General features: G+C 44.0%; 2 protein-coding genes across 2 annotated transcripts in view; both read right to left on the reverse strand.

Moving 5' to 3' along the window:
- Positions 1–7,285, reverse strand: part of CRMP1 (collapsin response mediator protein 1) — a 29,101-nt gene extending 21,816 nt beyond the window's left edge. Inside the window, exon 1 of the mRNA XM_087875501.1 lies at positions 6,837–7,285. Coding sequence (XP_087731627.1) covers positions 6,837–7,208 — 372 coding nt within the window. The 5' untranslated portion in view covers positions 7,209–7,285. The remainder of the gene's footprint in view (positions 1–6,836) is intronic.
- A 6,038-nt stretch (positions 7,286–13,323) lies between these two features.
- LOC148112727 (uncharacterized) lies at positions 13,324–18,777 on the reverse strand. Its single transcript, XM_087875505.1, has 3 exons — positions 18,564–18,777; positions 16,793–16,908; positions 13,324–13,439 (listed from the first exon to the last, which is right to left on the reverse strand). Exons 1-2 carry the CDS (start codon positions 18,667–18,669, stop codon positions 16,877–16,879), a joined length of 138 nt encoding a protein of 45 aa, XP_087731631.1. The 5' UTR covers positions 18,670–18,777; the 3' UTR covers positions 13,324–13,439; positions 16,793–16,876.
- Between the last annotated feature and the right edge of the window lie 7,783 nt (positions 18,778–26,560).

A 26,560-nucleotide genomic window follows, 5' to 3' on the forward strand; every position in this document is an offset into this window, starting at 1 on the left:
CCAGGAGTGGGGAGGGAATGGGGATTTTGCAGTATCCTTCCCCCAGGAGTGGGGAGGGAATGGGGATTTTGCAGTATCCTTCCCCCAGGAGTGGGGAGGGAATGGGGATTTTGCAGTATCCTTCCCCTGCCATGCATACCAAGCCACGTCCACAAAACCGGTAGTAAAAAAATTTGGATTTCACCACTGACCCCAACCCCCTCTAACCTCTGCTTTCGCCCCACCCCATCTCTCCCTCCTCTGGCTTTCTTCTGCCCAGAAGCAATGGGGGTGGGGAGATTCTCCTCCACCACCAGCCCCCCATCTTCCCACTGCCTCCATTACACTCAGCCCTCGGTCTCTTCGACACACACAGAGCCCCCCCCCGAGGCCCCTCCCCCCCACGGTCTTGGCCATTCTGGTTGTGGGGAAGCCACCTTAATCTGAACTGCCTTTCTGGGGGTCCAACATAGATATTTGTATTTCTACCTAGATACAAGGCGGTCCTTGGTGCTCTCTGAGTTTGGTGGCTTTCTTGAAGACGGTTCACGACCCAGCTAGGTAACAGCATCAGTGCTAGAGCGGGGTGGGATTTTTCAGGGAGGGGAAGGGGGAGAGGAGGAGCGAGGACTGCGGGGTCCTTGGTGCCCTCTGAGCTCGGTGGCTTTCTTGCAAGACGTTTCACGACCCAACTCGGTAACGGCATCAACAGCTAGTAAGGAGTGATGTTTGCTGTCAGTTTATATTCTGTTGTCTTGCCTGTCTGTGGGGGTCGGGGTGGTTTTAGAAATTGTTTGGTTGGGATGAATCTCTTAAGACACACACAGACACACACAAACCAACCACACAGACAAGCAAGTCACCAGAAAATAAACTGACAGTAAACATCACTTCGTACTAGCACTGATGCTGTTACCTAGTTTGGTCATGGAATGTCTGCAGGAAAACAGCCAAGCTCAGAGAGCACCAAGGACCCCACAGTCCTTGTCCTCCTCCTCTACTTCCTTCTCTACCACCTCCTCCTCCTCCTCCTCCTCCTCCTCCTCCTCCTCCTCCTCCTCCTCCTCCTCCTCCTCCTCCTCCTCCTCCTCCTCCTCCTCCTCCTCCTCCTCCCTTCTAGCACTGATGTTCCCTAGATGGGTAATGAAACTTCTGCAGGAAAACAGCCAAGCTCAGAGAGCACCAAGGACCCCACAGTTCTCCTCCTCCTCCTCCTCCTCCTCCTCCTCCTCCTCCTCCTCCTCCTCCTCCTCCTCCTCCTCCTCCTCGCATCAATGATATTCCCTAGTTGGGTTATGAAACGTCTGGAGGAAAACAGCCAAGCTCAGAAAGCACCAAGGACCCCCCTCATATGTCAACCCTGAGCTACAAATATTCTCCTTTATTGCTACCTAGATATGTATGCAATCATTTAATCAATTAATGACCCAGCGAGGGAACATCAAGAGCCTTGGTGGCGCAGCAGACTAAAGTGCTGTTAACTAGCACCAGCTGCCTGCAATTACTGCGAGTTCAAATCTCTCCAAGGCTCAAGGTTGACTCAGCGTTCCATTCTTCTGAGGTAGGTAAAATGAGGACCCAGATTGTGGGGGCAATAAACTGACTTTGTATTAAAAAAAAGAACACCACTTGGGGGGGCCGAAAGCCCTACTAAGCAGGTGTATACAAAAAGTATGAAGGCTATTGCTTAACGCATTGTAAGCCACCCTGAGTCTCCGGAGAAGGGCGGCATATAAATCGAACCAATAAATAAATAAATAAATGAATGAATGAATGAATGAATGAATGAATGAATGAATGAATGAATGAATGAATGAATAAATAAATAAATAATTTAGAACAATGTATATTGCCACTTACTCGCCTGTGACGACTCAAGGATCTAAAAACACCACTTAAAAGAAAGAAAAAGAATAAAAAGAATAAAATAATCCAATAATAACCTCCCATCACAGCATTTTCCCCCCTCCTGGGTAAGTTAAGATTTGTGCCAAGCACAGGAAAACGTGGGAAGCAAAGATTTCCAAAGGAATTAAAAGTGGAACAGGAGTGGCCTTTCCACGCAGAGCCCTCCGTCATCAAAACGATTTGCAAATCAAACTCATTCCTAAAATTAAAACAGTTTTCACGGTCAAAGGGGAGAACAAACAACAACAAAAGCTCACATTCCCAAGTCAATAAGAGTACTGGACAATCTTGTCTCAAGACTGCAAAGAACAATCCCAGGCCCTTCTCCAGTAAGTTTTGTAATATCAGGGATGATCAGGGACCAAGAGCCTTGGTGGCGCAGCAGACTAAAGCGCTGTTAAGTAGCACCAGCTGCCTGCAATTACTGCAAGTTCGAATCTCACCAGGCTCAAGGCTGACTCAGCCTTCCATCCTTCCGAGGTAGGTCAAATGAGGACCCGGATTGTGGGGGCAATAAGCTGACTTTGTATAAAAAAGAACACCGCTTGGGGGGAGGGGGCGAAAGCCCTACTAAGCAGGTATATACAAAAGTATGAAGGCTATTGCTTAACGCATTGTAAGCCGCCCTGAGTCTCCGGAGAAGGGGCAGCATATAAATCGAACCAATAAATAAATAAATAAATAAGTAAATCATTTAGAAAAATGTATATTGCCACTTACTCGCCCGTGGCGACTCAAGGCGGCCGACAAGGATCTAAAAACATCACTTAAAAGAAAGAAAAAGAATAAAAAGAATAAAATAATCCAATAATAACCTCCCATCACAGCATTTTCCCCGCTCCTGGGTAAAGTTAAGATTTGTGCCAAGCACAGAAAAACGTGGGAAGCAAAGATTTCCAAAGGAATTAAAAGTGGAACAGGAGTGGCCTTTCCACGCAGAGCCCTCCGTCATCAAAACGATTTGCAAATCAAACTCATTCCTAAAATTAAAACAGTTTTCCGGAGAAGGGCGGCATATAAATCGAAGAAAGAAAGAAAGAAAGAAAGAAAGAAAGAAAGAAAGAAAGAAAGAAAGAAAGAAAGAAAGAAAGAAAGAAAGAAGGAAGGAAGGAAGGAAGGAAGGAAGGAAGGAAGGAAGGAAGGAAGGAAGGAAGGAAGGAAGGAAGGAAGGAAGGAAGGAAGGAAGGAAGGAAGGAAGGAAGGAAGGAAGGAAGGAAGGAAGGAAGGAAGGAAAGACAGACTGCTAAGATTTCTTGCACTCTTCGCTTCTGGGACTTGCGTGGAAAACGCGCAGGTATGACTGAATGTTGAGCGTTGGTTTAAACGGTTTTAAAGCATTCGTGCCTTCAGCCGGAGAGTAACACAACTGTGCTTGAATAGGTGCTTTCAATAAAGGAGAATATTTGTAGCTCAGAGTTGATCTGTGGGGTCCTTGGTGCTCTCTGAGCTTGGTGGTTTTCCTGCAGATGTTTCATGACCCAGCTAGGGAATGTCATCAGTGCTAGAAGGGAGTGTGGTTGGCAGAGAGGAGGAGGAGGAGGAGGAGGAGGAGGAGGAGGAGGAGGAGGAGGAGGAGGAGGAGGAGGAGGAGGAGGACGACGACAACTAGAGGATCCTTGGTGCTCTCTAAGCTTGGAGGTTTTCTTGCAGATGTTTCATGACCCAACTAGTAGCATCATCAGTGCTAGAAGGGAGTGAGATTTGCAGAGAGGAGGAGGAGGAGGAGGAGGAGGAGGAGGAGGAGGAGGAGGAGGAGGAGGAGGAGGAGGACGACTGGAGGGTCCTTGGTGCTCTGTGAGCTTGGGGGTTTTCTTGGAGACGTTTCATGACCCAGCTAGGGAACATCATCAGTGCAAGTGGTATCTTCAACTATGTGTGCCCAGTCATGGAGAAAAAAAGGTTAGATCACCGCCAGAGACTGTCTGGGGCTGCAGTTAAAGGCCCTGAGTTAGAACCAGGAGACAAGGAGTTCTGGTCCCGCCTTAGGCACAAAACCAATGGGATGACCTTGGGCCAGTCACTCTCTTTCAGCCCTAGGAAGGAAGCAATGGCCAACCACTCCTGAAAAACCTTGCCAAGGAAGTTGCAAGAACCTTTCCAGGCAAATGCCAAGGAACCGCCCTCTTCGTGCTTTATTACAGGCAGTCCTCGACTTACGACCGCTCATGTCGCGACCATTCGAACGGCACCAAAACGAGGGACTTATATCCGTGTTTCACCCTTATGACCATTGCAGCATCCCCCATGGCCATGGGATTTACATTCGGATGCTTGACAAGCGACTCGCATTTATGGCGGTTGCAGACTCCCGGTGGGGGGGGGAGGTTTGTCACGTGATTCTCCTTTTGCGACTTTCCGAGAAGCAGAGTCCATGGGGAAGCTTTATAAATGCCTGACTTAACATACATTTTGGGCTCAGTTATGGTCGTAAGTGGAGAACTACCTGTATTAGGTGTCAGCTAATTCCCCATCCCTATGTTTTCTCAGTGATTCCAATCTGCTCAGATTAGTAAAGTTGTTGTTGTTGTGAAGTTGTGTCCAACCCATCGTGATCCCATGGACAACGTTCCTCCAGGCCTTCCTGTCCTCCACCATCCTCTGGAGTCCATTTAAGCTCACGCCGACTGCTTCAGTGACTCCATCCAGCCACCTCCTTCTCTGCCGTCCCCTTCTTCTTCTTTTGCCCTCCATCGTTCCCAGCATTCGGCTCTTCTCCAGGGAGTCCTTCCTTCTCATTAGGTGGCCAAAGGATTTGAGTTTCCTCTTCAGGATCTGGCCTTCTAAAGAGCAGTCAGGGTTGATCTCCTCTAGGACCGACCGGTTGGATGGCCTTGCAGTCCAAGGGACTCGCAGGAGTCTTCTCCAGCACCAGAGTTCAAAGGCCTCAAATCTTTGGCGTTCAACCTTTCATATGATCCATCTTTCACAGCCAGACACTGCAACCGGGAAAACCATCGCCTTGACTATACGCTCTTTTGTTGGCAGGTTGATGTCTCTGCTTTTTAGTATGCTCTCTAGATTTGCCATAGCTTTCCTCCCCAGGAGCAAGCGTCTTTTAATTTCTTGGCTGCAGTCCGCATCTACGGTGATCTTGGAGGTGATTGCTACAATTAGTAAGACCCAAATTACTTCTTGTCCTTCGAAATTTGGAACGGAGGCCCCAAATTTAGGAGTGGGCTTGACTGGGGGGGGAGGGGCAGGGGTCCAAACCCAGATTCCCCCATTTCCACCCAAAGGATGCATTTGCCCCCCCATGGAAGAAACCAAGCCACACAACTCGTGGATCACACATTTTTCTGCACGGAGGAGGAGAAAAACGGGAGGGGGTATGTCAGAAGAAGCGAAGCCCCTCCCCCATGGTGGACATGGGATAAAGCCCAAAAAAAGTTGGAGTATTATTCCTATTTTAATATAGATAATTTTGAAAACGGAGATAAAGATGAAACTAGAATTTTTCCTTTGGGGCCTCATGGAAAAAGACCTGCAGAAAAAATTTGACAGTATATATGTTGACAATATTGTACGCAGAAAAATGGAAGGACACTTCAGTCCCTACCATGGAAGAACGGTTGCAGAAGCTGATGAGAGTTGGCCGAAAGGGCAAAATTGACCATTTTGATTGAAGAAAAGAACATAAGTACTTTTGTTCTCACACGGAAACCGCTTCTGAATTTTGTGCTTGATGTGGACAAGAATGAAACTTGGATTTTGGGTTTTACCGAGCCGATCGATAGATCTTTATAGAAATGACTTGTTCATATTATTATGAAAAAACCAAAAAGTTGTGATTTGATGTTAATGCCTTATTTTACTGCCACAGAGAGAGTCAGAAGTCAATGTTACTCTTTCTTTTTTTCTCTTTCTTTCTTTCTTTCTTTCTTTCTTTTTTCTTATCTTTCCTCACTTCTCTTCCCCCCTCTTCCTCCCCACCCTTCTTTGGTATTTTGTATCTTATCTTATAAATCAATAAAAGTGTTAAACCAGAAGAAGGAGGAGGAGGAGAAGGAAGGAGGAGGAGGGGGAGGAGAAAGAAAGGAAGAAGAAGACAAAGGAAGAAGGAGGAGGAAGAAGGAGGAGGAGGAAGAAGAAGAAGAAGAAAGGAAGAAGAAATGGAAGGAGGAGGAGGAGGAAGAAGATGAAAGGGAGGAGGAGGAGGAAGAAGAAAAGAAGAAGATAGAGGGAGGAGATGGAGGAGGAGAAAGAGGGAGGAGGGAGGAGGAGGAAGAAGAAAGGAAGAAGATAGAGGAAGGAGGAGGAGGAGAAAGAGGAAGGAGGAGGAGAAGGGAGGAGAAGAAGAAAGGAAGAAGATAGAGGAGGAAGAAGAAGAAAAAAGAAAAGAGTTTAGAGGAAGAAGAAGAAGAAGAAGAAGATGATGATAGAGGAAGAAGAGGAAGGAGGAGGAGGAGGAAGAAAGGAAGAAGATAGAGGAAGGAGGAGGAGAAGGAAGAGAAAGAGGAAGGAGGAGGAGGAGGGAGGAGGAGGAAGAAGAAGAAAGGAAAAAGAAGATAGAGGAAGAAGAGGAAGGAGGTGGAAGAAGAAGAAGAAGAAAGAAAGAAGAAGATAGAGGGAGGAGGAGGAAGGCGATGATGAAGAAGAAGAGGAAGAATTGGGAGACTTTCTGCCCAACCACCCGCAAAAACCAGGGCGGGATTTGCCCATCACATCGCCATCTGGCCAGAAGACCCCCAGGATTACACTGTGTTCGAGACCCCACACGGGAGATGGGGGAGGTGGGTGGAAAGGAAGGGAGGGGGGGAAGGGAAGAGCTGGGGGAGGGGTCCGTGGGGAAGGCGACCCCGGGCTAAGAAGGGGGAGCCGGCCGCCCAGCTCTGCCCAAAGGCCCTTCCTCCGGGGGGGGGGCCACCCAAAACCCCAGGCCCAGAGACCCTCCCTCCCCCCTCCCCCTCCCCAGGTCTCCCGAAGCCCCCTCCCCACCCCCAGGCCTTTACCTTGCGTCCCTCGGGGCCCCGCCAGAGCTCGTGGGCCAGCGGGGTGCGGAGCTCGAGGCAGAGGGGCCGCCCGCGGTCGGTCTCCCCGCCTGGGGAGCCGACTCCGGAGCCGCACCCTTCGGCTCCGTCGCTCTCGCCGGCTCGGTCGAGGAGCTCGGAGCGGCTGCCGCTGCGCGGGGTGCGGGCTCCCTTCTGGCCCACGCTGTAGGCCTCGAAGTCGATGGTCTTGTTCTCGAAGGCGCCCTCCACGGCCGCGAACATCCCGCCGTACTTCTGCCGAGGCGTCTGAGCCGCAGTGCCCGGCCGAGCCAGGTAAACCGGCAGGTCCTCGTCCTCGCCGCTCCGACCGCCCTGCCGCTGCCGCCCGGCCATGCCTCGCCCTCCGCCCACCCGGCCGCTCCGGGCACCGGGACCATGCAAATGCGCCCGCGGGGGGGGGAGGGAGGGGGAGGGGGAGGGAGGGAAGAGATGACGAGCGCAGCCGCGGCGGGGGCTGCTGGGGGGGCTGGGAGCCTGGCTAGGGGACTGGAGGGGGTGGGTGGGCAAAGGGGGCTGGCTGGCTGGAGCCTGGCTGGCCGGGGACTCGGGGTTGGGGGGCAGACTGGCTGGGGGCCTGGAAGCCTGGCTGACTGGGGGCTGGGGGGCTGACTGGCTGGGGGCTGGGAGACTGGGGGGTCGGGGAACTGGGGGGATGACTGGGGGGCTGGGAGATTGAGGGGCTGGGGAGCTGACTGGGGGCTGACTGGGGGCTGGGAGATTGGGGGTCTGGGGGCCTGGCTAGGGAACTGGGGGCTGGCTGGGGGGCTGGGAGATTGGGGGCTGGGGGCCTGGCTAGGGAACTGGGGGGCTGGCTGGGGGCTGGGGGGCTGGGAGATTGGGGGGTTGGGGGACTGGTTAGAGAATTGGGGGTTTACTGGGGGCTGGGAGATTGGGGGGCTAGGGGCCTGGCTAGGGAACTGGGGGGCTGGCTGGGGGGCTGGGAGATTGGGGGCTGGGGGCCTGGCTAGGGAACTGGGGGGCTGGGAGATTGAGGGGCTGGGAGATTGGGGGGCTGGGGGCCTGGCTAGGGAATTGGGGGGCTGGGAGATTGAGGGGCTGGGAGATTGGGGGCTGGGGGCCTGGCTAGGGAACTGGGGGTCTGGCTGGGGGCTGGGGGGCTGGGAGATTGGGGGGTTGGGGGCTGATTAGAGAACTGGGGGGCTTAATGGGGGGCTGGGGGGCTGGGAGATTGGGGGCTGGGGCCTGACTAGGGAACTGGGGGTCTGGCTGGGGGCTGGGAGATTGGGAGGCTGGGGGGCTGACTGGGGGGCTGGGGGGATTGGGGGGCTGGCTGGCTCCGGGGCGTTTCCAGCCGCCTCCTCGGGAGGATGGAGCCGGGCGAGTCAGAAACCAGCGAGGCCGAAAGCAGGAAAGCCTCTCCGGGCAGCCTTGAGCTGGGAAGCCCGGTTCGTGGCGCTGGAGAGACGGCGGCCCTCCGGCCTGTCTGTCTTCAAGAAGCGGCGCCTGCCGGCTTGGGCGGCCGAGCGGAGACCGGCCCTTTCTCGGGCCAAGCGGAACGGGCGAGTCCCTGCTCTGGAGCTCCGGGCTCGGCCGAGCGGCAGGCCCCTCCAGCTGAAACGCCCGCAGGGCAGCCCATCCGAGCCGGCGCCGCGATTTAAGGCTGGGGAAGGGTCGGGGGGGGGCTTCGGAGGCCGGGAAAGAGCAGGGCCCCCTCCCACCGCGCTCAGCCCCTCCCGCCCCCAACTTTAACTCTTGCAGCTGGGGGGAGGGGTCCAGATGCTGTTGGGAGGGGGTGGGTGGGCGAGGAAAGTGGCAGATGGGAGGGGCGGCCTGGGAAGACCAGTCTCCCCCCCCTCCCCGGTCAGACCCTCGCGGGGGACAATCCCCCGCAGTGGAGGGGCTTAAACACGTCTGGATGGCCTTGCCTGATCTCAGGAGGTGGGCAAACGCCCCTTGCCCAGCTCCGGTAGCTTCTTGCCGTAGAAAAAGCCCCGTGGCTTTTTGGGGGGGGGACCGAGGGGCGGCTTCGGGGACCGAGGAGGCGGCCGTGGAATGCCCGGGGTATCCTGGCTTGTTGTCACCCCGATCCAGGGTACCCAAGGAGAGGCGTTTAGCTGCTTCTGCGGTTGTGCGCGCTGGCTTCCCGGCTGTGCTTCCTTCTCTTTGCTGCTGCTTGAAGGCGTGGAAAAAGGACGCGTGGCTTCTATTGTTTCATCCGGCACATCCCCAGCTTGCCCTTTGGTGCTGGGTTCAAATCCAGCCGAGCAAGGGGGAAGCGGCCCAGGCCCGGGGCAGCCCAAAACGAGACTCGTCTGCTTAGCGCGCCGTTCCCTGGCGAAGGGAGCTGTCCTTCAGCACCACGGGCGGAGAACGCTGGAGCTCAGCTCCGTTCGAGACCCTGCTTTGGTCACCTGGGGGATAGGGCAGTGGGGAAATCCAATTTTTTTTTTACTACCGGTTCTGTGGGCGTGGCTTGGTGGGCGTGGTGCTGCTTGGTGGGCGTGGCAGGGAAAGGATATTGCAAAATCCCCATTCCCACCCCACTCCGAGGCCAGCCAGAGGGTGGTATTTGCCGGTTCTCCCAAACTGCTCAAAATTTCTGCTCCCGGTTCTCCAGAACTTGTCATTTTTATTTATTTTATTTATTGATAATTAAATGTATATACCGCCCTACTCCCAAAGGACTCAGGGCGGTGAACAGCCGGAAAGTAAAATATACATAATACAAACGTTAAAAACCATTTAAAATACATTAAATGCTTTGGCCAGATTTAAAACACCCCAATTATAAAACCAATTTTTTTTTAAAAAAAAAACCCTCTGGAATAGGGGGAGGGGGGAGAGAGGGAGGGAGAGCCCCCTGCCCTGGCTCGGACGACGTACGGGTAGTCCTCAATTTACAACAGTTCATTTAGTGACCAAAGTTGCGACGGCACTGAAAAAAGGAATTTAGGACCTGTGTTTCACAGTTACGACCTTTGTAGCATCCACACACACTCGTTGTGATTCAAATTCAGACGCTTGGCAACTGGTTTCACATTTATGACGGTTGCAGTGTCCCCAGGGGTCACTTAGGATCATTGTAGCATCCATGTGGTCATGCGATTCCTCCGTCTTCAAACCTGAAGACTGTATTTTATCCCCTGCCAATCTGCTAACCGATATGAACCTATGGCATACACAACATATTTGTCAGTCATACATTATAAGTGTATTATACATTCATCAACTAAAGACAAATTTTAACTATTTCCTTTCCTTTCCTTCCTTCCTTCCTTCCTTTCTTTTTTTTTTTTATTTTATTTTATTTAGATTTATATGCCGCCCTTCTTCGGAGACTCAGAGCGGCTTACAATGCGTTAAGCAATAGCCTTCATACTTTTGTATATTTATACGAAGTCAGCTTATTGCCCCCACAAACCGGGTCCTCATTTCACCTACCTTAGAAAGGATGGAAGGCTGAGTCGACCTTGAGCCTTGGCGAGATTCGAACCTGCAGTAATTGCAGGCAGCTGGTGTTAATAACAGCTTAATAACAGGGTGCCTTAGACCACTGTACTACCAAGGCTCTTTCTTTTCCTTCCTTCCTTCCTTCTTTTTCTTTCTTTCTTTCTTTCTTCTTTCTCTTTCTTTTTTCTTTCTCTTTCTCTTTCTTCTTTTCTTTCTTTCTTCTTTCTTTCTTACTTTCTTTTTTGAGCACTCCATGTAAAGGACTCCTCTAACCACGAAGAAAAATATACTGTTTATCTAAATAATTTCCAATGATATTATCAACACAAACTATGGCTTGAATTTAAAAGTGGCTAGAAACCTTTCAATAGCCTCCTTCAATCTCAACTTGTCCTATATATTTTAAGAACTAAACTGTTCGCGGGTGCTTGAATACTAAAGAAAGCGTCTTTTTTATTTCTTGAAGGAACATGGCCTTGCAACAATGTTTACAGATAAAAGAATCAGCACAAACAGCCAGAAAGCAATTTTTGGCACACGCTATTACTATAAGAAATTAAAAGACGCTTGCTCCTAGGGAGGAAAGCTATGGCAAATCTAGATAGCATACTAAAAAGCAGAGACATCACCCTGCCAACAAAAGTGTGTATAGTTGATGGTTTTCCCAGTTGCAATGTCTGGCTGTGAAAGTTGGACCGTAAGAAAGGCTGAGAAGGCCAAAGAATTGAGACCTTTGAACTCTGGTGCTGGAGAAGACTCCTGCGAGTCCCTTGGGCTGCAAGGCCATCCAACCGGTCAGTCCTAGAGGAGATCAACCCTGACTGCTCTTTAGAAGGCCAGATCCTGAAGATGAAACTCAAATCCTTTGGCCACCTAAGGAGAAGGAAGGACTCACTGGAGAAGAGCCCAATGCTGGGAACGATGGAGGGCAAAAGAAGAAGCGGACAACAGAGAAGGAGGTGGCTGGATGGAGTCACTGAAGCAGTCGGCGGAAGCTTCAATGGACTCCAGAGGATGGTAGAGGACAGGAAGGCCTGGAGGAACGTGGTCCATGGGGTCACGATGGGTCGGACACGACTTCGCAACTAACAACAAATTACTATTTCCCAAAATGACTATTCTTCCCTGTATAGAATTCTTTTGTCCGTGCATTAAAATATTCAATCAAACAGAATTGGTGTGCCAAGATGTGTTATATCCGATAGATAATATTTCTCTTTTAACAACAGTGTGTGTTAAAAATTCACCCAAGTCATCCATAAGTTGATTCAGGGCTCCTACATTTTCCGAGAGTATCTTAACTTCCTTATCAAGAGTCAAATTACTCAAATTACTATATCAAGAGTGTTAATGGGCCTCAAAAAAGTAATATTTAGAGTTTATTGAATTCCAGTACACTTATATAGAAAAAGACAATCAAAGACAGCATTTTGTTGAAAATGTGGTACTGATAATGCTTGTTTAAGTATACAGTAGGTTTATAGTATCAGCAAATTGCCACCCAACAATCTGGGTCCTCATTTTACCAACCTCAGAAGGGTGGAAGGCTGAGTCAACCTTGAGCCGGTCAGGATTGAATTCCAGGCTGTGGGCAGGATTAAGACTGTAATCCTGAATTCTAACCACTGTGCCACCATGGAAAGGAGGAAGGAAGGAAGGAAGGAAGGAAGGAAGGAAGGAAGGAAGGAAGGAAGGAAGGAAGGAAGGAAGGAAGGAAGGAAGGAAGGAAGGAAGGAAAGGACTAGCAATAGCACTTAGACTTATATACCGCTTCACAGTGTTTTACAGCTCTCTCTAAGCAGTTTACAATATCAGCATATTTTCCCCCCAAGAATCTGGGTCCTCATTTTACCGACCTCAGAAGGATGGAAGGCTGAGTCAACCTTGAGCCTGGTGAGATTCGAACTGCCAAATTGCAGGCAGCCGGCAGTCAGCAGAAGTAGCCTGCAGTACTGCACTCTAACCTTTGTGCCACCGCAATGTTGCAAGGGTTGCTGCCGTACAGCTAATCCTCAACTAATGTCCATAATTGAACTAACCCATTATGATCATAAGGCATGACAGTCGTAACACAGGGTATCATGTGACCGGATCAATTTTTATAACATTTCTGCGTCCGTGGTTAAGCGAATGCCATGATTGTAAACCAACAATCTCAGTTCTGGTTGGGCTTCAGAGGTGAAAAGCAGACCAGATGTCTGCCTTGATGCCACTTCTGCAGGCAAATCCATTTTAAAACCAGGATACCACACACGGAATGATGATCAAAAAGCTGGGCTGAGTTCAAAAACCACTTAAGATCCATCTGAGTTTACTCTTCAGATAATCATCCCAAAAGTGATTTTTTTTTTTCCAAGAGGCAACTGGACTTCCTTGGTTTTTCTTTGAAGACGTTTCGCTTCTCATCCCAGAAGCTTCTTCAGCTCTGACTGGATGGTGGGGAATGGGAGGATTTATGTTCCTTGCAGACAGCTGGCCATTTGCTTTCTCTTGGAGAGGGGAAACAAAACAACCACTTCACAAACGCATGGCAGAGCAGAGGAGAACAAACCCACCAGGACAAGATTGAGCAGTCCACCTGTGTTTCAAAGACGAAGACTGCTCTTTTGAAGACAGCAAAGTCCACATTTTGGACAGGGAGGACCGCTGGTTTCAAAGAAGGGTCAAAGAGGCCATCTATGTCAAAATTGAACAGCCGTCTGTCAAAAGAGGGGGAGGGATATGACATCATCTATCTCCAGTCTACAACATAGTCCTTTCAGCAGTTCCAAGAAGACTCCACACCCATTTGCACTATTCAGATGATGCTTTCAACACAGACAAACCTCCAAGTGGCCTCAACGACTCTCTAAAAGGATGCAAATGACCAGCTGTCTGCAAGGAATATAAATCCTTCCATTCCCCGCCATCCACTCAGAGCTGAAGAAGCTTCTTGGATGAGAAGCGAAATGTCTTCCGAGAAAAACCAGAAAGTCCAGTTGCCTTTTGAAAAAGCCCCTTTGGGACAACTATGACCTGGATGACTGAGAATCTCCATCGACATGTTTAGATAATCCTTTAAATCCAGAGTTCTAAGAGTTGGAATTCGAGCATCTTCCATTTTCTTGATCACTGTGCATTTTGTTCTTCAGCTGGTTTTCTTCTCGTTCTAGTCTACAAATTGAAGTCAGAGAAAATAAATGCCACTCAGTTTTTCAACAGGGTAAAAGAAGGATATTTAATGCGCAAAGACTCCAGCAAAATGAAAAACCTCAGGAAAGGGGATGGACAACGAAGCTCCAACAACAGGAATGACGTTATATAAAAGTGATGAAATTATTGGATATGAAACTGAAGAGAAGCAATGCTGGAAGGAATATTTTAGAGACTTTAGCGAGAAAGATACAGTAGCGGCCAAAATTGTGGAAACCTTTTGGGAAAAGTGTATTTTTTAAACTAGCTAATAAGACCTCTTCTTCTTCTTCTTCTTCTTCTTCTTCTTCTTCTTCTTCTTCTTCTTCTTCTTCTTCTTCTTCTTCTTCTTCTTCTTCTTTCTTCTTCTTCTTTTTTTTTTTTGGAGTAGTACCATAAAATTATATATCCATGGCAAGATGATTTCATCAAGAATGTCATGCAATAATTTTTAGGAAGAATTTGCTATTAGAATAGCAGTTACAGTATAAAGAAGAAAAGTGAAACATGTAGAAAAAACGAGATATACAAAAATGATCACCATAGAAAAAATGAGATATACAAAAATTGATAGTCAGTGAATCCTTCGTTGGGTAACTTTTAGCATGATGGCCTTACAACGTCTTCCCATGGAGTGAACCAAGCCTTTAAGTTCTGCAGCTGTTATCATGTGAAACCAAGATGGAATGATGGCTTCTATTAACTGGGTTTTATTGCTGAGTCGCTTCTGACTAACAAGTTTCTTTAGTCGGCTGCATAGATTTTCCACTGGGTTAATGTCTGGGCTATTCCCAGGCCATTCCAGCAGTGGAATAGGATTATCTTGAAACTCCAAAAAAAAGGGGTGTTATTAGCCATCAAACTTCAAAAATTATACTTTTCCCAAAAGATTTCCACAATTTTGGCCACTACTGTACTATTGTGCCTGCGGCTTCCATGCCAGACAGGTAGAAGACAGGTGTCTTCAGTTATAAATCAAAAATATCCAACTTTGGCAACTGTAAAACCTATAGACTTCAACTTCCGGCATAGCTGGCTGGGGAATTCTGGGAATTGAAGTCCATGTGTCTTAAAGTTGCCAAGAATAGGCGCTCCATTACTGAAAGTCAGATGACGCAGCTCTTCATCTGTTGGAAAATGGGACAAAAAATTGATCTTTTTAAAAGAAGAAGCAAATTTAAAGGAAGCTGCAAAGGAAGGTTCTGGAAGGCCCAGGGCCTAATGCTGTCCCCAACCAACCACAGACGATATTTCCAGAGAAAAAGGAAGTCCTAATAAAAGGAAGCAGAGGGCCTTTGCTTCAAGGAAAATAGCTATTGCTGTTGAATTAAATGCATATTCCAGAAGGAATATTCCAGAATATTCCAGAAGGAATATTCCAGAAGGAATATTCCAGAAGGAATATTCAATTGATTCTTTCCTCCCCTGTATTATGCTAAGCTAGGTCAATATTTATATATAATCTTTTTAATTGTATTTTAATGTTTGTAGTTTATGTTTTTATTTGGCTGTTCACCGCCCTGAGTCCTCAGGGAGAAGGGCAGTATACAAATTTAAAAATAAATAAATAAATAAATAAATAAATAAATAAATAAATAAATAAATAAATAGTTTTTAAATTTCCTGAGTTGTTGAATTGTCTATAAAGGTTTGTACATTTAAGATTGTGCTCCTAATTTTTTTTTTATTTTAAAATCTTTAGAATTGAAGTTTTCTATGGAATATTCTGAAGATCTGTAATATTCTGAGGGATGAAAAGCTTGTATCAGACCAGTGCCATCTAGTGGTGTGCTCGGAGCATTACATTTACCCCTGCATTTTCTGTCTTTAAGTCAGTCGTATTTTTAACGTTGCTATTTTTAAATATTTTGTAAAATGGTGCACTATTTTGCAGGGAGGAAAAATCTGCCCCAGGATATGTAGGCAGGAATGAAAACAAAGCAAGATAGATCCATTTGGAAATTCGGGAATAAAAGCAAATCACAACGATTTGTTGAGCACCTGCTTAGAAAAATGTTTCAGAAACATGGATTAAGCATAAATCCATTTATTTATTCAGCTAGCAGAGGAATTAATCAAAAAGCTGGGCTGAGACAATTGTTATACTTAATTAACCTATAAGCATAATTCTGAAATGAATAAATGAAAATTAAAAGCCCCTAAAACTCTGTATATAATACAGGTAGCCCTTGATGCAGTGGCCTAGAGGTAGAGCTCTCGCCTCACAATCAGCAGGCTGTGAGTTCAATCCTAGGTAGAGGCAGATATTTCTCTCTCTCTGGGCACGATGAGAATATATCTGCTGGGGGGAAAAAAACTCCGTATTGGCAACAGGGAAGGGCATCCGGCCAGTAAATACTCCGCTCCATTCAGTTGCCCAGACTTCACCCCGCAAGGGATTATGGGGTCGTTAAAAGAGGATGATTTAGTGACCGTTCAAAGTTAAACAGCACTGAAAAGAGTGACTTATGACGGTTTTTCACCCTTACGACCTTTGCAGAATCCCGATTATGTGATCAAAAGTCAGATGCTTGGCAACTGACTCCTACTTATGACCATCGCGGTTCCTTTCAAGGATCCTTTTGCAACCTTTTGACGAGCAAAATCAACGGGAATGTCAGAATATTGCTTGCTTATGATGCACCAGAGACTTTACAGACATCACATGTGACTATATCAGCCAATGAACTCTTTTATTGGACTCTTACCCAGAAACCACTTGGACATCTTCCCTGTTTTGTCTCTCTCTCTCTCATCTATCTCTCAGCAAGACAACATGTGAACTTATCTCTCCTCTCAACATCTGAGTCATACAGTTAGGGTAAAAGGTGCAACAGGACACCCTGTTCATTATTGTATGCATGTAAATATTTTGTAAATAATAAAACAACTTTTTGAACCTGAAGCTGTATTGACCAAATAACTTCCTCATAGAACCAAATGAGCATGACCATCAATATATATCTGACAAATGGTAGCAGAGGATGAAAAATTATTGCTCAGGTCTATGAATTTTTTTGTAAACTTTAAAATCATAGAACGATTTTTCCTAACATGGAATCCTTGAACCTGAATGAATTATCTTTACAAGAGATTGATGCATTAACCGTATCCTTAACAAAACAGCACCAATCATTATCCAAAAGACTAAAAAAACTTTCTATTGAAGCTACGTAGCAAGTTGTCCATTGGGGTAATTCACTTCACAACTGTGGCAAGAAAGGTCTTTAAATGGGGCAAAGCTGACTTAGCCAATGTCTCGCTTAACAACAGAAATCTGGGGCTCAGTTGTGGCCGTACATTTCGCGGATTTCCTCTAAGGTAGTAGCACTGACCTCGGCAAGATTTCTCCAGGGGTTGCTGGAATTTTGTTCATTTTATCCATGGTTGAGTAAACTTCCGAGCCAAGAAAGTTCGTTTCAGATCCAAAATATATCCCCACAACATGCATCTGAAATAAGATCAAATTTGCTGGTTAGAAAGATCGGAATGGATTGCTCTTCTTCCCACTACGAAGCCACTTCCGTTCAAAGCAAGAGGGAGGTAGAGCCACCCAGAATCACCCATCAAAAAAGCACAACAAAGAATGTTCTTTCTGCGCCAACTCAGGAAGCTCAAACTGCCCATGGAGCTTCTGATCCAGTTCCACAGAGGAATTATGGAGTCTGTCATCTGCACCTCCATAACTGTCTGGTTTGGTTCTGCAACCCAACAAGACAGACACGGACTTCAGAGGATAGTTAGAACTGCAGGAAAAACAATGGCTACCAACCTGCCTTCCATGGAGGACTTGTATACTGCACGAGTCAAAAAGAGGGCTGGGAAAATATCTACAGACCCCTCGCATCCTGGACATAAACCGTTTCAACTCCTACCCTCAAAACGACGCTATAGAGCACTGCACACCAGAACAACTAGACACAAGGACAGTTTTTTCCCGAACACCATCACTCTGCTAAAAAAATAATTCCCTCAACACTGTCAAACTATTTATTAAATCTGCACTACTATTAATCTTCTCATCGTTCCCACCACCCATCTCCTCCCACTTATGACTGTATGACTGTAACCTTCTTGCTGGTATCCTTCCGATTTATATTGACTGTTTCCTAATATGATTCGATTGCTTATTTGTTCCCTATGACTATCATTAAGTGTTGTACCTTATGATTCTTGATGAACGTATCTTTTCTTTTATGTACACTGAGAGAGTATGCACCAAGACAAATTCCTTGTGTGTCCAATCACACTTGGCCAATCTATTCTATTCTATTCTATTCTATTCTATTCTATTCTATTCTATTCTATTCTATTCTATTCTATTCTATTCTATTCTATTCTATCTTATTCTATGCTATTCTATTCTATTCTATTCTATTCTATTCTATTCTATCCTATCCTATCCTATTTATTATCTATCTATCTATCTATCTATCTATCTATCTATCTATTTCATTGGTCACCCATCTTACCATAGGGTAACTCTGGCCAACTTATAGTCGCAAAATTATGTCTATACATGTACCATTATTATCTATTCTGTTCTATTCTATTCTATTCATTATCTCTTCTCCTCTTCTCTTCTCTTCTCTTCTCTTCTCTTCTCTTCTCTTCTCTTCTCTTCTCTTCTCTTCTCTTCTCTTGAGTCCATAGTGGACAGATAATATTTGAAAGCATCCAAAACGGACAATTCCCTGATACCCTGGACTATAAGACAAAGGAAAGCATACAGCACAATCAAACTTTCAAGATTCTGTTATGATTGAGAAATGGATTATGTATATCAAATTGTTTTCAACTCCTAGCTACCATATATACGTTTGGTATATATGTATTATACCAAAGGTACAAGTACAGATTAGGCGAAAGCTGGCTCAACAACAGTAACTGTCAGAGGGACCTTGGAGTCCTAATGGACGATTACTTAAACATGAGCCGGCCAAGTGCAACAGCAGCCAAAAAAGCCAATACAGTCATGCTAGGGCTTATTTTAAGGTTAGGTAGGTCTTATTTTCGGGGAAACGGGGTAATAAGCCGAAGAGAGACCAAGAAGGGCAAATCTTCCATTAAAACAATAGGAACCAGGAAGAATTAAGAGCTGCTTACCTTCGTGCTTGTAAGTCATTTCTTGGCATCCAGAAAAATAAAGGCACACCAGGGCGCAGAGCGAGACGAAGAAAGAGAAATACAAGGTGAGAAACAGGAATTCCATATCGAAGGAGCAGCTGTTGATCACGCCCTGTTTATAATCAGTATAATTTCTTTCCTAAATGACAAATCCCCACAAGGTCATCGGATGCAACCCAATTCCAGAGTTAGTAGTTAGAGGCACGTTACCAGGGATTGTTATTCCCGTTTAAATCGAATCTCATTGAGGTTTAACGTTCCGCGAAGTTCTTAAGGTGAAGAATGTAAAAACCGTGTCAGGTGCTTCTTCTTACGATGAAGTGGTGGGAGCTTCATCCTTGGAAGCTTTCGAGAAGAGACTGGACAGTAATGGTGTAGGTAGGGTCTCCTGCTTGGGCGAGGGGTTGGACTAGATGACCTATCGGGTCCCTTCCAACTGTTATTCTGTTCCGTTGTCACTCAAGGCTTCTTCTCCTTCGTGCCCCAGGGCACGGCTTCTGGGCTAAAGAAGAAAACATTTCTTTGGAGCGTCCCACGAGAACGAACAAGCTGCCTAATGAAAGATAACATAGCAACAGTTACTTAGCAATCATAGCTTCTTGTAGTCTCTCCTCTGGCACAGACCTGTTGCGACCCACCAGCGGCCAATGGAGCTGGCAGCAGAGTCGGACAGTGAGGATGTTGGGGAGGAACTTGGGCCAGTCCTGGGGGCTGGGGAAAGCTCGGACGAGGGCTCTGCGTCGGAGGCAAAGAGGGAGCTAGACAGCAGTGAGGCAGAGAAACAGCTGGAGCCTGTTCCCAATGTGCGCATGTGCAGAGCTGCCAGACGACAAGAACAACTAAGAAAGCAGGGTCGACTTGGGAGTAAAGCCACACCTTGGAGGTGATTTGGCCCCTCCCATAGGAAACAAAAGAGGAGCGAATGGGGAATGGGCTTTTGCAGGAAACAATTTGTTTGTTCGTTCCGTGACTCTGAGAGACTCTGTGCCAAGTTTTGCCTTGTACTGCAGTTGGAAGGCTGGCAGCCTTCCAAGCGAGATAAGGTCTGTGTTGATAAATATTCCTTTGAAAAACTGTTCGGACAGGCCTTGCTGACTGTGTATGAAAGGAATTCATAGTCGTGTAAATAAAAGGGGTTTTGCTGGGACCAAGACTCTGCTTCCGGCTTTTTAAGAGAGCTGTTGTGGTCCGCCAGCAGCCTGTGGAGCTGGCAGTGGAGTCGGACAGTGAGGAGGCTGGGGAGGACAATGGGCCAGTCCTGGAGTCTGGGGAAGGCCTGGATGAGGGCTCTGCGTCAGAGGCAGAGACGGGGCCAAGGTCATCTGGAGTGATGTGCGGACTCTGGAGCCTCAAGAGGCTGACAGCAGAGAGGCCGAGGAACAGGAGGAGCCTGTTCCTAGTGCACGCATGCGAAGATCTGCCAGAAGGCAAGAGCAGCTGAAACAAAAAGGACGACTCAGGAGTAAGGCCAAGAGATGATTGGCCCCTCCCAGAAGGCTTAAAAGACCAGCAATGGCTCTTGGGCTCTTTGTTGGAAAACAACGTTGATAGTCTTGCTGCACTTATCTCGTCGGCGTCTTCTGCTTCTGAACTTTTGCCAAGAGAAGCCTTTGGCAGTTTGCCTAATTATACCAAGGTTGGTGATTAGACTGAAAATTTGTGTTATGAAGAATTTGCTTTGATTTAGTTTGGACTACGCTGAGAATGAGTTAATTCTCAGCTGTTCTAATAAAGTCTGTGTGTTTTGAACTGTTTGCATCGATTACTACCTACTTGGGCCTGGGTCACAACAGTTTTTTTTTTTAATTTGATTTATATGCTGCCCTTCTCCGGAGACTCAGGGCGGCTTACAATGCGTTAAGCAATAGCCTTCATACTTTTGTATATTTTATACAAAGTCAGCTTATTGCCCCCACAAACTGGGTCCTCAATTTACCTACCTTAGAAAGGATGGAAAGCTGAGTCAACCTTGAGCCTGGTGAGATTTGAACTTGCAGTAATTGCAAGCAGCTGATAATAACAGTGCTTTAGTCTGCTGCGTTACCAGGGCTCTTTAGTGGTGATCCCACGATCCAGGGCCCTGGGCAACCAGATGTAAGTGTGAATGAGCGCACTCAGATTGTGGGTCATGGGAAGGCAAGGGTGACAGTGCAACTTTTTGGGACAGCCGTACATACTTTAGGGTCTGTAAAGCACTCTTTCTGAAACGGTTAAAATTTAAACTGTCATTAAATGAAGGGTTGTAAGTCAAGGACTCCCTTATTTGGGGGCAATGCTGTAAAACTAAAGGATTTTGGAAAATCATTTAAACAATTTCTGAACGATGAATTTCCATCCCAACCTGTATTTTTAATTAAATATTGCTATTTAATATTACTAATAATATAATGTGCTAACTCTTATATTACCACAAAATACGGTATCTTTCGGAGTATAAGATGCACTTCCCACGCCTAAAAGTGGGTGAAAATTTTGATGTGTCTTATAGACTGAATATGGGCATTTTTGTCCAGTACCCCAATACCATTAATCTTACTCTCCATCTCAGTCAGTGGTACCAGTCGGGTGGGGTCGGGGTGGACTAGAAGCTCTCGGAGGAGCCCTTCTCCTGATCCAGCCAATGAAGCTGCTGCATTGCATGCTACCAAGTTCAGCAAGGCATCGGTGTGCTTTTTTTCTTTTTCTTTTTCTTTGATGCCTCAGCTCTCTGCCGACAACTCGGATTTTGTAGCATCTCCTGGGCAGGAATTTGGGAAGGGTTAGGCCTCTGAACAGTGATCATCCTCTATGAAACTCTGGGGGTTTCGTCCCGGCTAGGCTAGCAAAGATATATCCCAATATGCACCCCAATTGTTGGAAATGTGGCCATGGTGAAGGCACCTTCTTTCACATGTGGTGGACGTGCCCGGAAGCGAAAGGATATTGGAGTAAGATCAGGAGATGGTTACAAGAAATAATTGGGGAAGATATTGAATTAACACCGGAAATATTTCTCCTGGGAATAGTAAAGAAGCCATATGGAAAGGAAAGGATTCATTTAATGATACACATAATTACAGCTGCCAGATTAGTTTATGCACAATATTGGAAAGAGAAAACCCAGCCACCAGACGAGCTTATAATTAGGAAAATACTGGAGTGCGCAGAGATGATTAAACTAACTCATGAAATAAATGATGATGAGAATTCAGAATACTATACTGTGTGGGGAAGGTGGTATGAATGGCTGTATGATAAAATGAAAGGAAGAGAAAAAGGTGTGTTAAATAAAAGTAAAAAGTAATTTAAAATGTCACCAGAAATATATTCTGTATATAGTTAAAACCACTGCACATCTGATTTTAATGGAAATGTCAATATATTTATGTCTTTTTAAACTCAATAAAGTTTTCTAAAAAAAAAAAAAAAGAAACTCTGGGGGTTTCATTTATTTGTAATTAGAAATAAATATTTCACAATATATAATTACATATTGTTTTTGTGATTAATCACTATGCTTTAATTATGTTCGATTTGTAACAATGAAAATACATCCGGCATATCAGATATTTGCATTACGATTCATAACAGTAGCATAAATTACAGTTATGAAGTAGCAACGAAAATAATTTTATGGTTGGGGGGTCACCACAACATGAGGAACTGTATTAAAGGGTCACGGCATTAGGAAGGTTGAAAACCACTGCTTTAGCGAGTTACGGCTGGAGAAAAGCACTACCGGTATCTGGAGCCTCTGGCATCAAGCATGGCCATTTGTACAATAAATTGAGCCGAGGTGGCGCAGTGGTTAGAGTGCAGTACTGCAGGCTACTTCTGCTGACTGCCGGCTGACTGCAATTTGGCAGTTCGAATCTCACCAGGCTCAAGGTTGACTCAGCCTTCCGTCCTTCCGAGGTGGGTAAAATGAGGACCCAGGTTGTTGGAGGGCAAGAGGCTGACTCTGTAAACCGCTTAGTGAGGGCTGTAAAAGCACTGTGAAGCGGTAGATAAGTCTAAGTGCTATTGCTATGGCTAAATCTCAAGAGAGAATTTATTTAGGCCAGCATGAAAACCACTTTTCATTTCATTCACTTTTCCCCCCCCAAAAAAAGAGGGGCAAAGACCATTTTTCCCAGTGTTGGAGGATTCCCCGCCCTGTAAAACTAAATAACTAAATAACTAAGTAACTAAGCAACTAAGTAAATAACTAAATAACTAACTAAGTAACTAAGTAACTAAATAAATAGCTAAATAGCTAAATAAATAAATAAATAAATAAATAAATAAATAAATAAATAAATAGCTAAATAACTAAATAAATAACTAAGTAACTAAATAACTAAAGGCCCCCGACCTTCTTTCCTTCCGTCGCGAGCTGAAGACGTGGCTCTTCCGCCAATTAAACTGATCCGTTTGGGGGTACACTGATATAATTTTAAATCGTTTTTAATTGGGTTACTGATTTTAATTTGGTATTGTATTGTGATTTGTATTGAAGTTGTCATTTTGTAAGCCGCCTTGAGTCCCTAGGGAGAAAGGTGGCATATAAATCGCAATAAATAAATAAATAAATAAATAAATAAAAAGCTAAATAAATAAATAAGTAATTAAATAAATAACTAAATAGCTAAATAACTAAATAAATAAGTAACTAAATAACTAAAAAGCTAAAAAAATAAATAAGTAACTAAATAAGTAATTAAATAAATAACTAAATAGCTAAATAAATAACTAAATAGCTAAATAACTAAATAACTCACTCCCTCACTCCCTCACTCAATCAATTTATTTATTTTGTCAAGCATATATAAGATAACAGGTAAAAATATCAACATAATTTGAATACATGAAAAGAGTAAATAAAAAAGGAATATTAGGACAGGGACGGTAGGCACGCTGGTGCACTTATGCACGCCCGTTTGCAATCAATCAATCAATCATTGTTCCAGCAAAGCATGAGAAGATGAGATGTTTCCCAGTGTTGGAGAATTCACCGCTCTGTAAAAATAACTAACTAACTAAATCAGTCAATCAATCAGTCAGTCAATCAATCAATCAATCAATCAATCAATCAATGTTCCAGGGAAGCATGAGAAGATGAGATGTTTCCCAGTGTTGGAGAATTCACCGCTCTGTAAAACTAACTAACTAACTAAATCAGTCAATCAATCAGTCAGTCAGTCAATCAATCAATCAATCAATCAATGTTCCAGGGAAGCATGAGAAGATGAGATGTTTCCCAGTGTTGGAGAATTCACCCCTCTGTAAAAATAACTAACTAACTAAATCAGTCAATCAATCAGTCAGTCAATCAATCAATCAATCAATGTTCCAGGGAAGCATGAGAAGATGAGATGTTTCCCAGTGTTGGAGAATTCACCGCTCTGTAAAAATAACTAATTAACTAAATCAGTCAATCAATCAGTCAATCAATCAATCAATCAATCAATCAATCAATGTTCCAGGGAAGCATGAGAAGATGAGATGTTTCCCAGTGTTGGAGAATTCACCGCTCTGTAAAACTAACTAACTAACTAAATCAGTCAATCAATCAGTCAGTCAATCAATCAATCAATCAATCAATCAATGTTCCAGGGAAGCATGAGAAGATGAGATGTTTCCCAGTGTTGGAGAATTCACCCCTCTGTAAAAATAACTAACTAACTAAATCAGTCAATCAATCAGTCAGTCAATCAATCAATCAATCAATGTTCCAGGGAAGCATGAGAAGATGAGATGTTTCCCAGTGTTGGAGAATTCACCGCTCTGTAAAAATAACTAACTAAATAACTAAATCAATCAATCAATGAATCAGTCAGTCAATCAATCAATCAATCAATGTTCCAGGGAAGCATGAGAAGATGAGATTTTTCCCAGTGTTGGAGAATTCACCGCTCTGTAAAAATAACTAACTAACAAACTAACTAACTAACTAAATATTGCTTAGCATATTGTAAGCTGCCCTGAGTCTCCGGAGAAGGGCGGCATATAAATCAAATAAAAAAAAAATCAATCAGTCAGTCAGTCAATCAATCAATCAATCAATCAATGTTCCAGGGAAGCATGAGAAGATGAGATTTTTCCCAGTGTTGGAGAATTCACCGCTCTGTAAAAATAACTAACTAACAAACTAACTAACTAACTAAATATTGCTTAGCATATTGTAAGCCGCCCTGAGTCTCCGGAGAAGGGCGGCATATAAATCAAATTTTAAAAAAAATCAATCAGTCAGTCAATCAATCAATCAATCAATCAATGAATGTTCCAGGGAAGCATGAGAAGATGAGATTTTTCCCAGTGTTGGAGAATTCACCGCTCTGTAAAAATAACTAACTAACTAAATAAATAACTAAATAACAACTCAATAACTCAATCAATCAATTGTTCCAGGGAAGCAACTAAATAACTAAATAAATAACTAAATAACAACTCAATAACTCAATCAATCAATTGTTCCAGGGAAGCAACTAAATAACTAAATAAATAACTAAATAATAACTCAATAACTCAATCAATCAATCAATGTTCCAGGGAAGCAACTAAATAACTAACTAAATAACTCAATAATAACTCAATAACTCAATCAATCAACGTTCCAGGGAAGCAACTAAATAACTAAATAAATAACTCAATAATAACTCAATCAATCAATCAATGTTCCAGGGAAGCAACTAAATAACTAAATAAATAGCTAAATAATAACTCAATAACTCAATCAATGTTCCAGGGAAGCAACTAAATAACTAAATAAATAACTCAATAATAACTCAATCAATCAATCAATATTCCAGGGAAGCAACTAACTAACTAACTAAATAACTAAATAATAACTCAATAACTCAATCAATCAATCAATATTCCAGGGAAGCAACTAACTAACTAACTAAATAACTAAATAATAACTCAATAACTCAATCAATCAATCAATATTCCAGGGAAGGAACTAACTAACTAACTAAATAACTAAATAATAACTCAATAACTCAATCAATCAATCAATATTCCAGGGAAGCAACTAACTAACTAAATAACTAAATAATAACTCAATAACTCAATCAATCAATCAATATTCCAGGGAAGCAACTAACTAACTAACTAAATAACTAAATAATAACTCAATAACTCAATCAATCAATCAATATTCCAGGGAAGCAACTAACTAACTAACTAAGTAACTAAATAATAACTCAATAACTCAATCAATCAATCAATATTCCAGGGAAGCAACTAAATAACTAAATAACTAAATAACAACTCAATAACTCAATCAATCAATCAATGTTCCAGGGAAGCAACTAAATAACTAAATAAATAACTAAATAACAACTCAATAACTCAATCAATCAATCAATGTTCCAGGGAAGCAACTAAATAACTAACTAAATAACTAAATAACAACTCAATAACTCAATCAATCAATCAATATTCCAGGGAAGCAACTAACTAACTAACTAAATAACTAAATAATAACTCAATAACTCAATCAATCAATCAATGTTCCAGGGAAGCAACTAAATAACTAAATAAATAACTAAATAAATAACTCAGTAACTCAATCAATCAATTGTTCCAGGGAAGCAACTAAATAACTAAATAAATAACTAAATAAATAACTCAGTAACTCAATCAATCAATTGTTCCAGGGAAGCAACTAAATAACTAAATAAATAACTAAATAACAACTCAATAACTCAATCAATCAATTGTTCCAGGGAAGCAACTAAATAACTAAATAAATAACTCAGTAACTCAATCAATCAATTGTTCCAGGGAAGCAACTAAATAACTAAATAAATAACTCAATAACTCAATCAATCAATGTTCCAGGGAAGCAACTAAATAACTAAATAAATAACTCAGTAACTCAATCAATCAATTGTTCCAGGGAAGCAACTAAATAACTAAATAAATAACTCAGTAACTCAATCAATCAATTGTTCCAGGGAAGCAACTAAATAACTAAATAAATAACTCAATAACTCAATCAATCAATGTTC

Source organism: Pantherophis guttatus, chromosome 8 (genome assembly GCF_059756535.1).
Source record: "Pantherophis guttatus breed Tessera chromosome 8, ASM5975653v1, whole genome shotgun sequence".
Lineage (NCBI taxonomy): Eukaryota > Metazoa > Chordata > Lepidosauria > Squamata > Colubridae > Pantherophis > Pantherophis guttatus.

Excerpts from the sequence above, each read along its gene's own strand:
- LOC148112727 (XM_087875505.1), bottom strand. The coding sequence starts at position 18,669 with ATGGAATTCCTGTTTCTCACCTTGTATTTCTCTTTCTTCGTCTCGCTC. Across the intron at positions 16,909-18,563 it reads AATGACTTACAAGCACGAAG|ATGCATGTTGTGGGGATATA; the intron begins GTAAGCAGCTCT and ends ATCTTATTTCAG.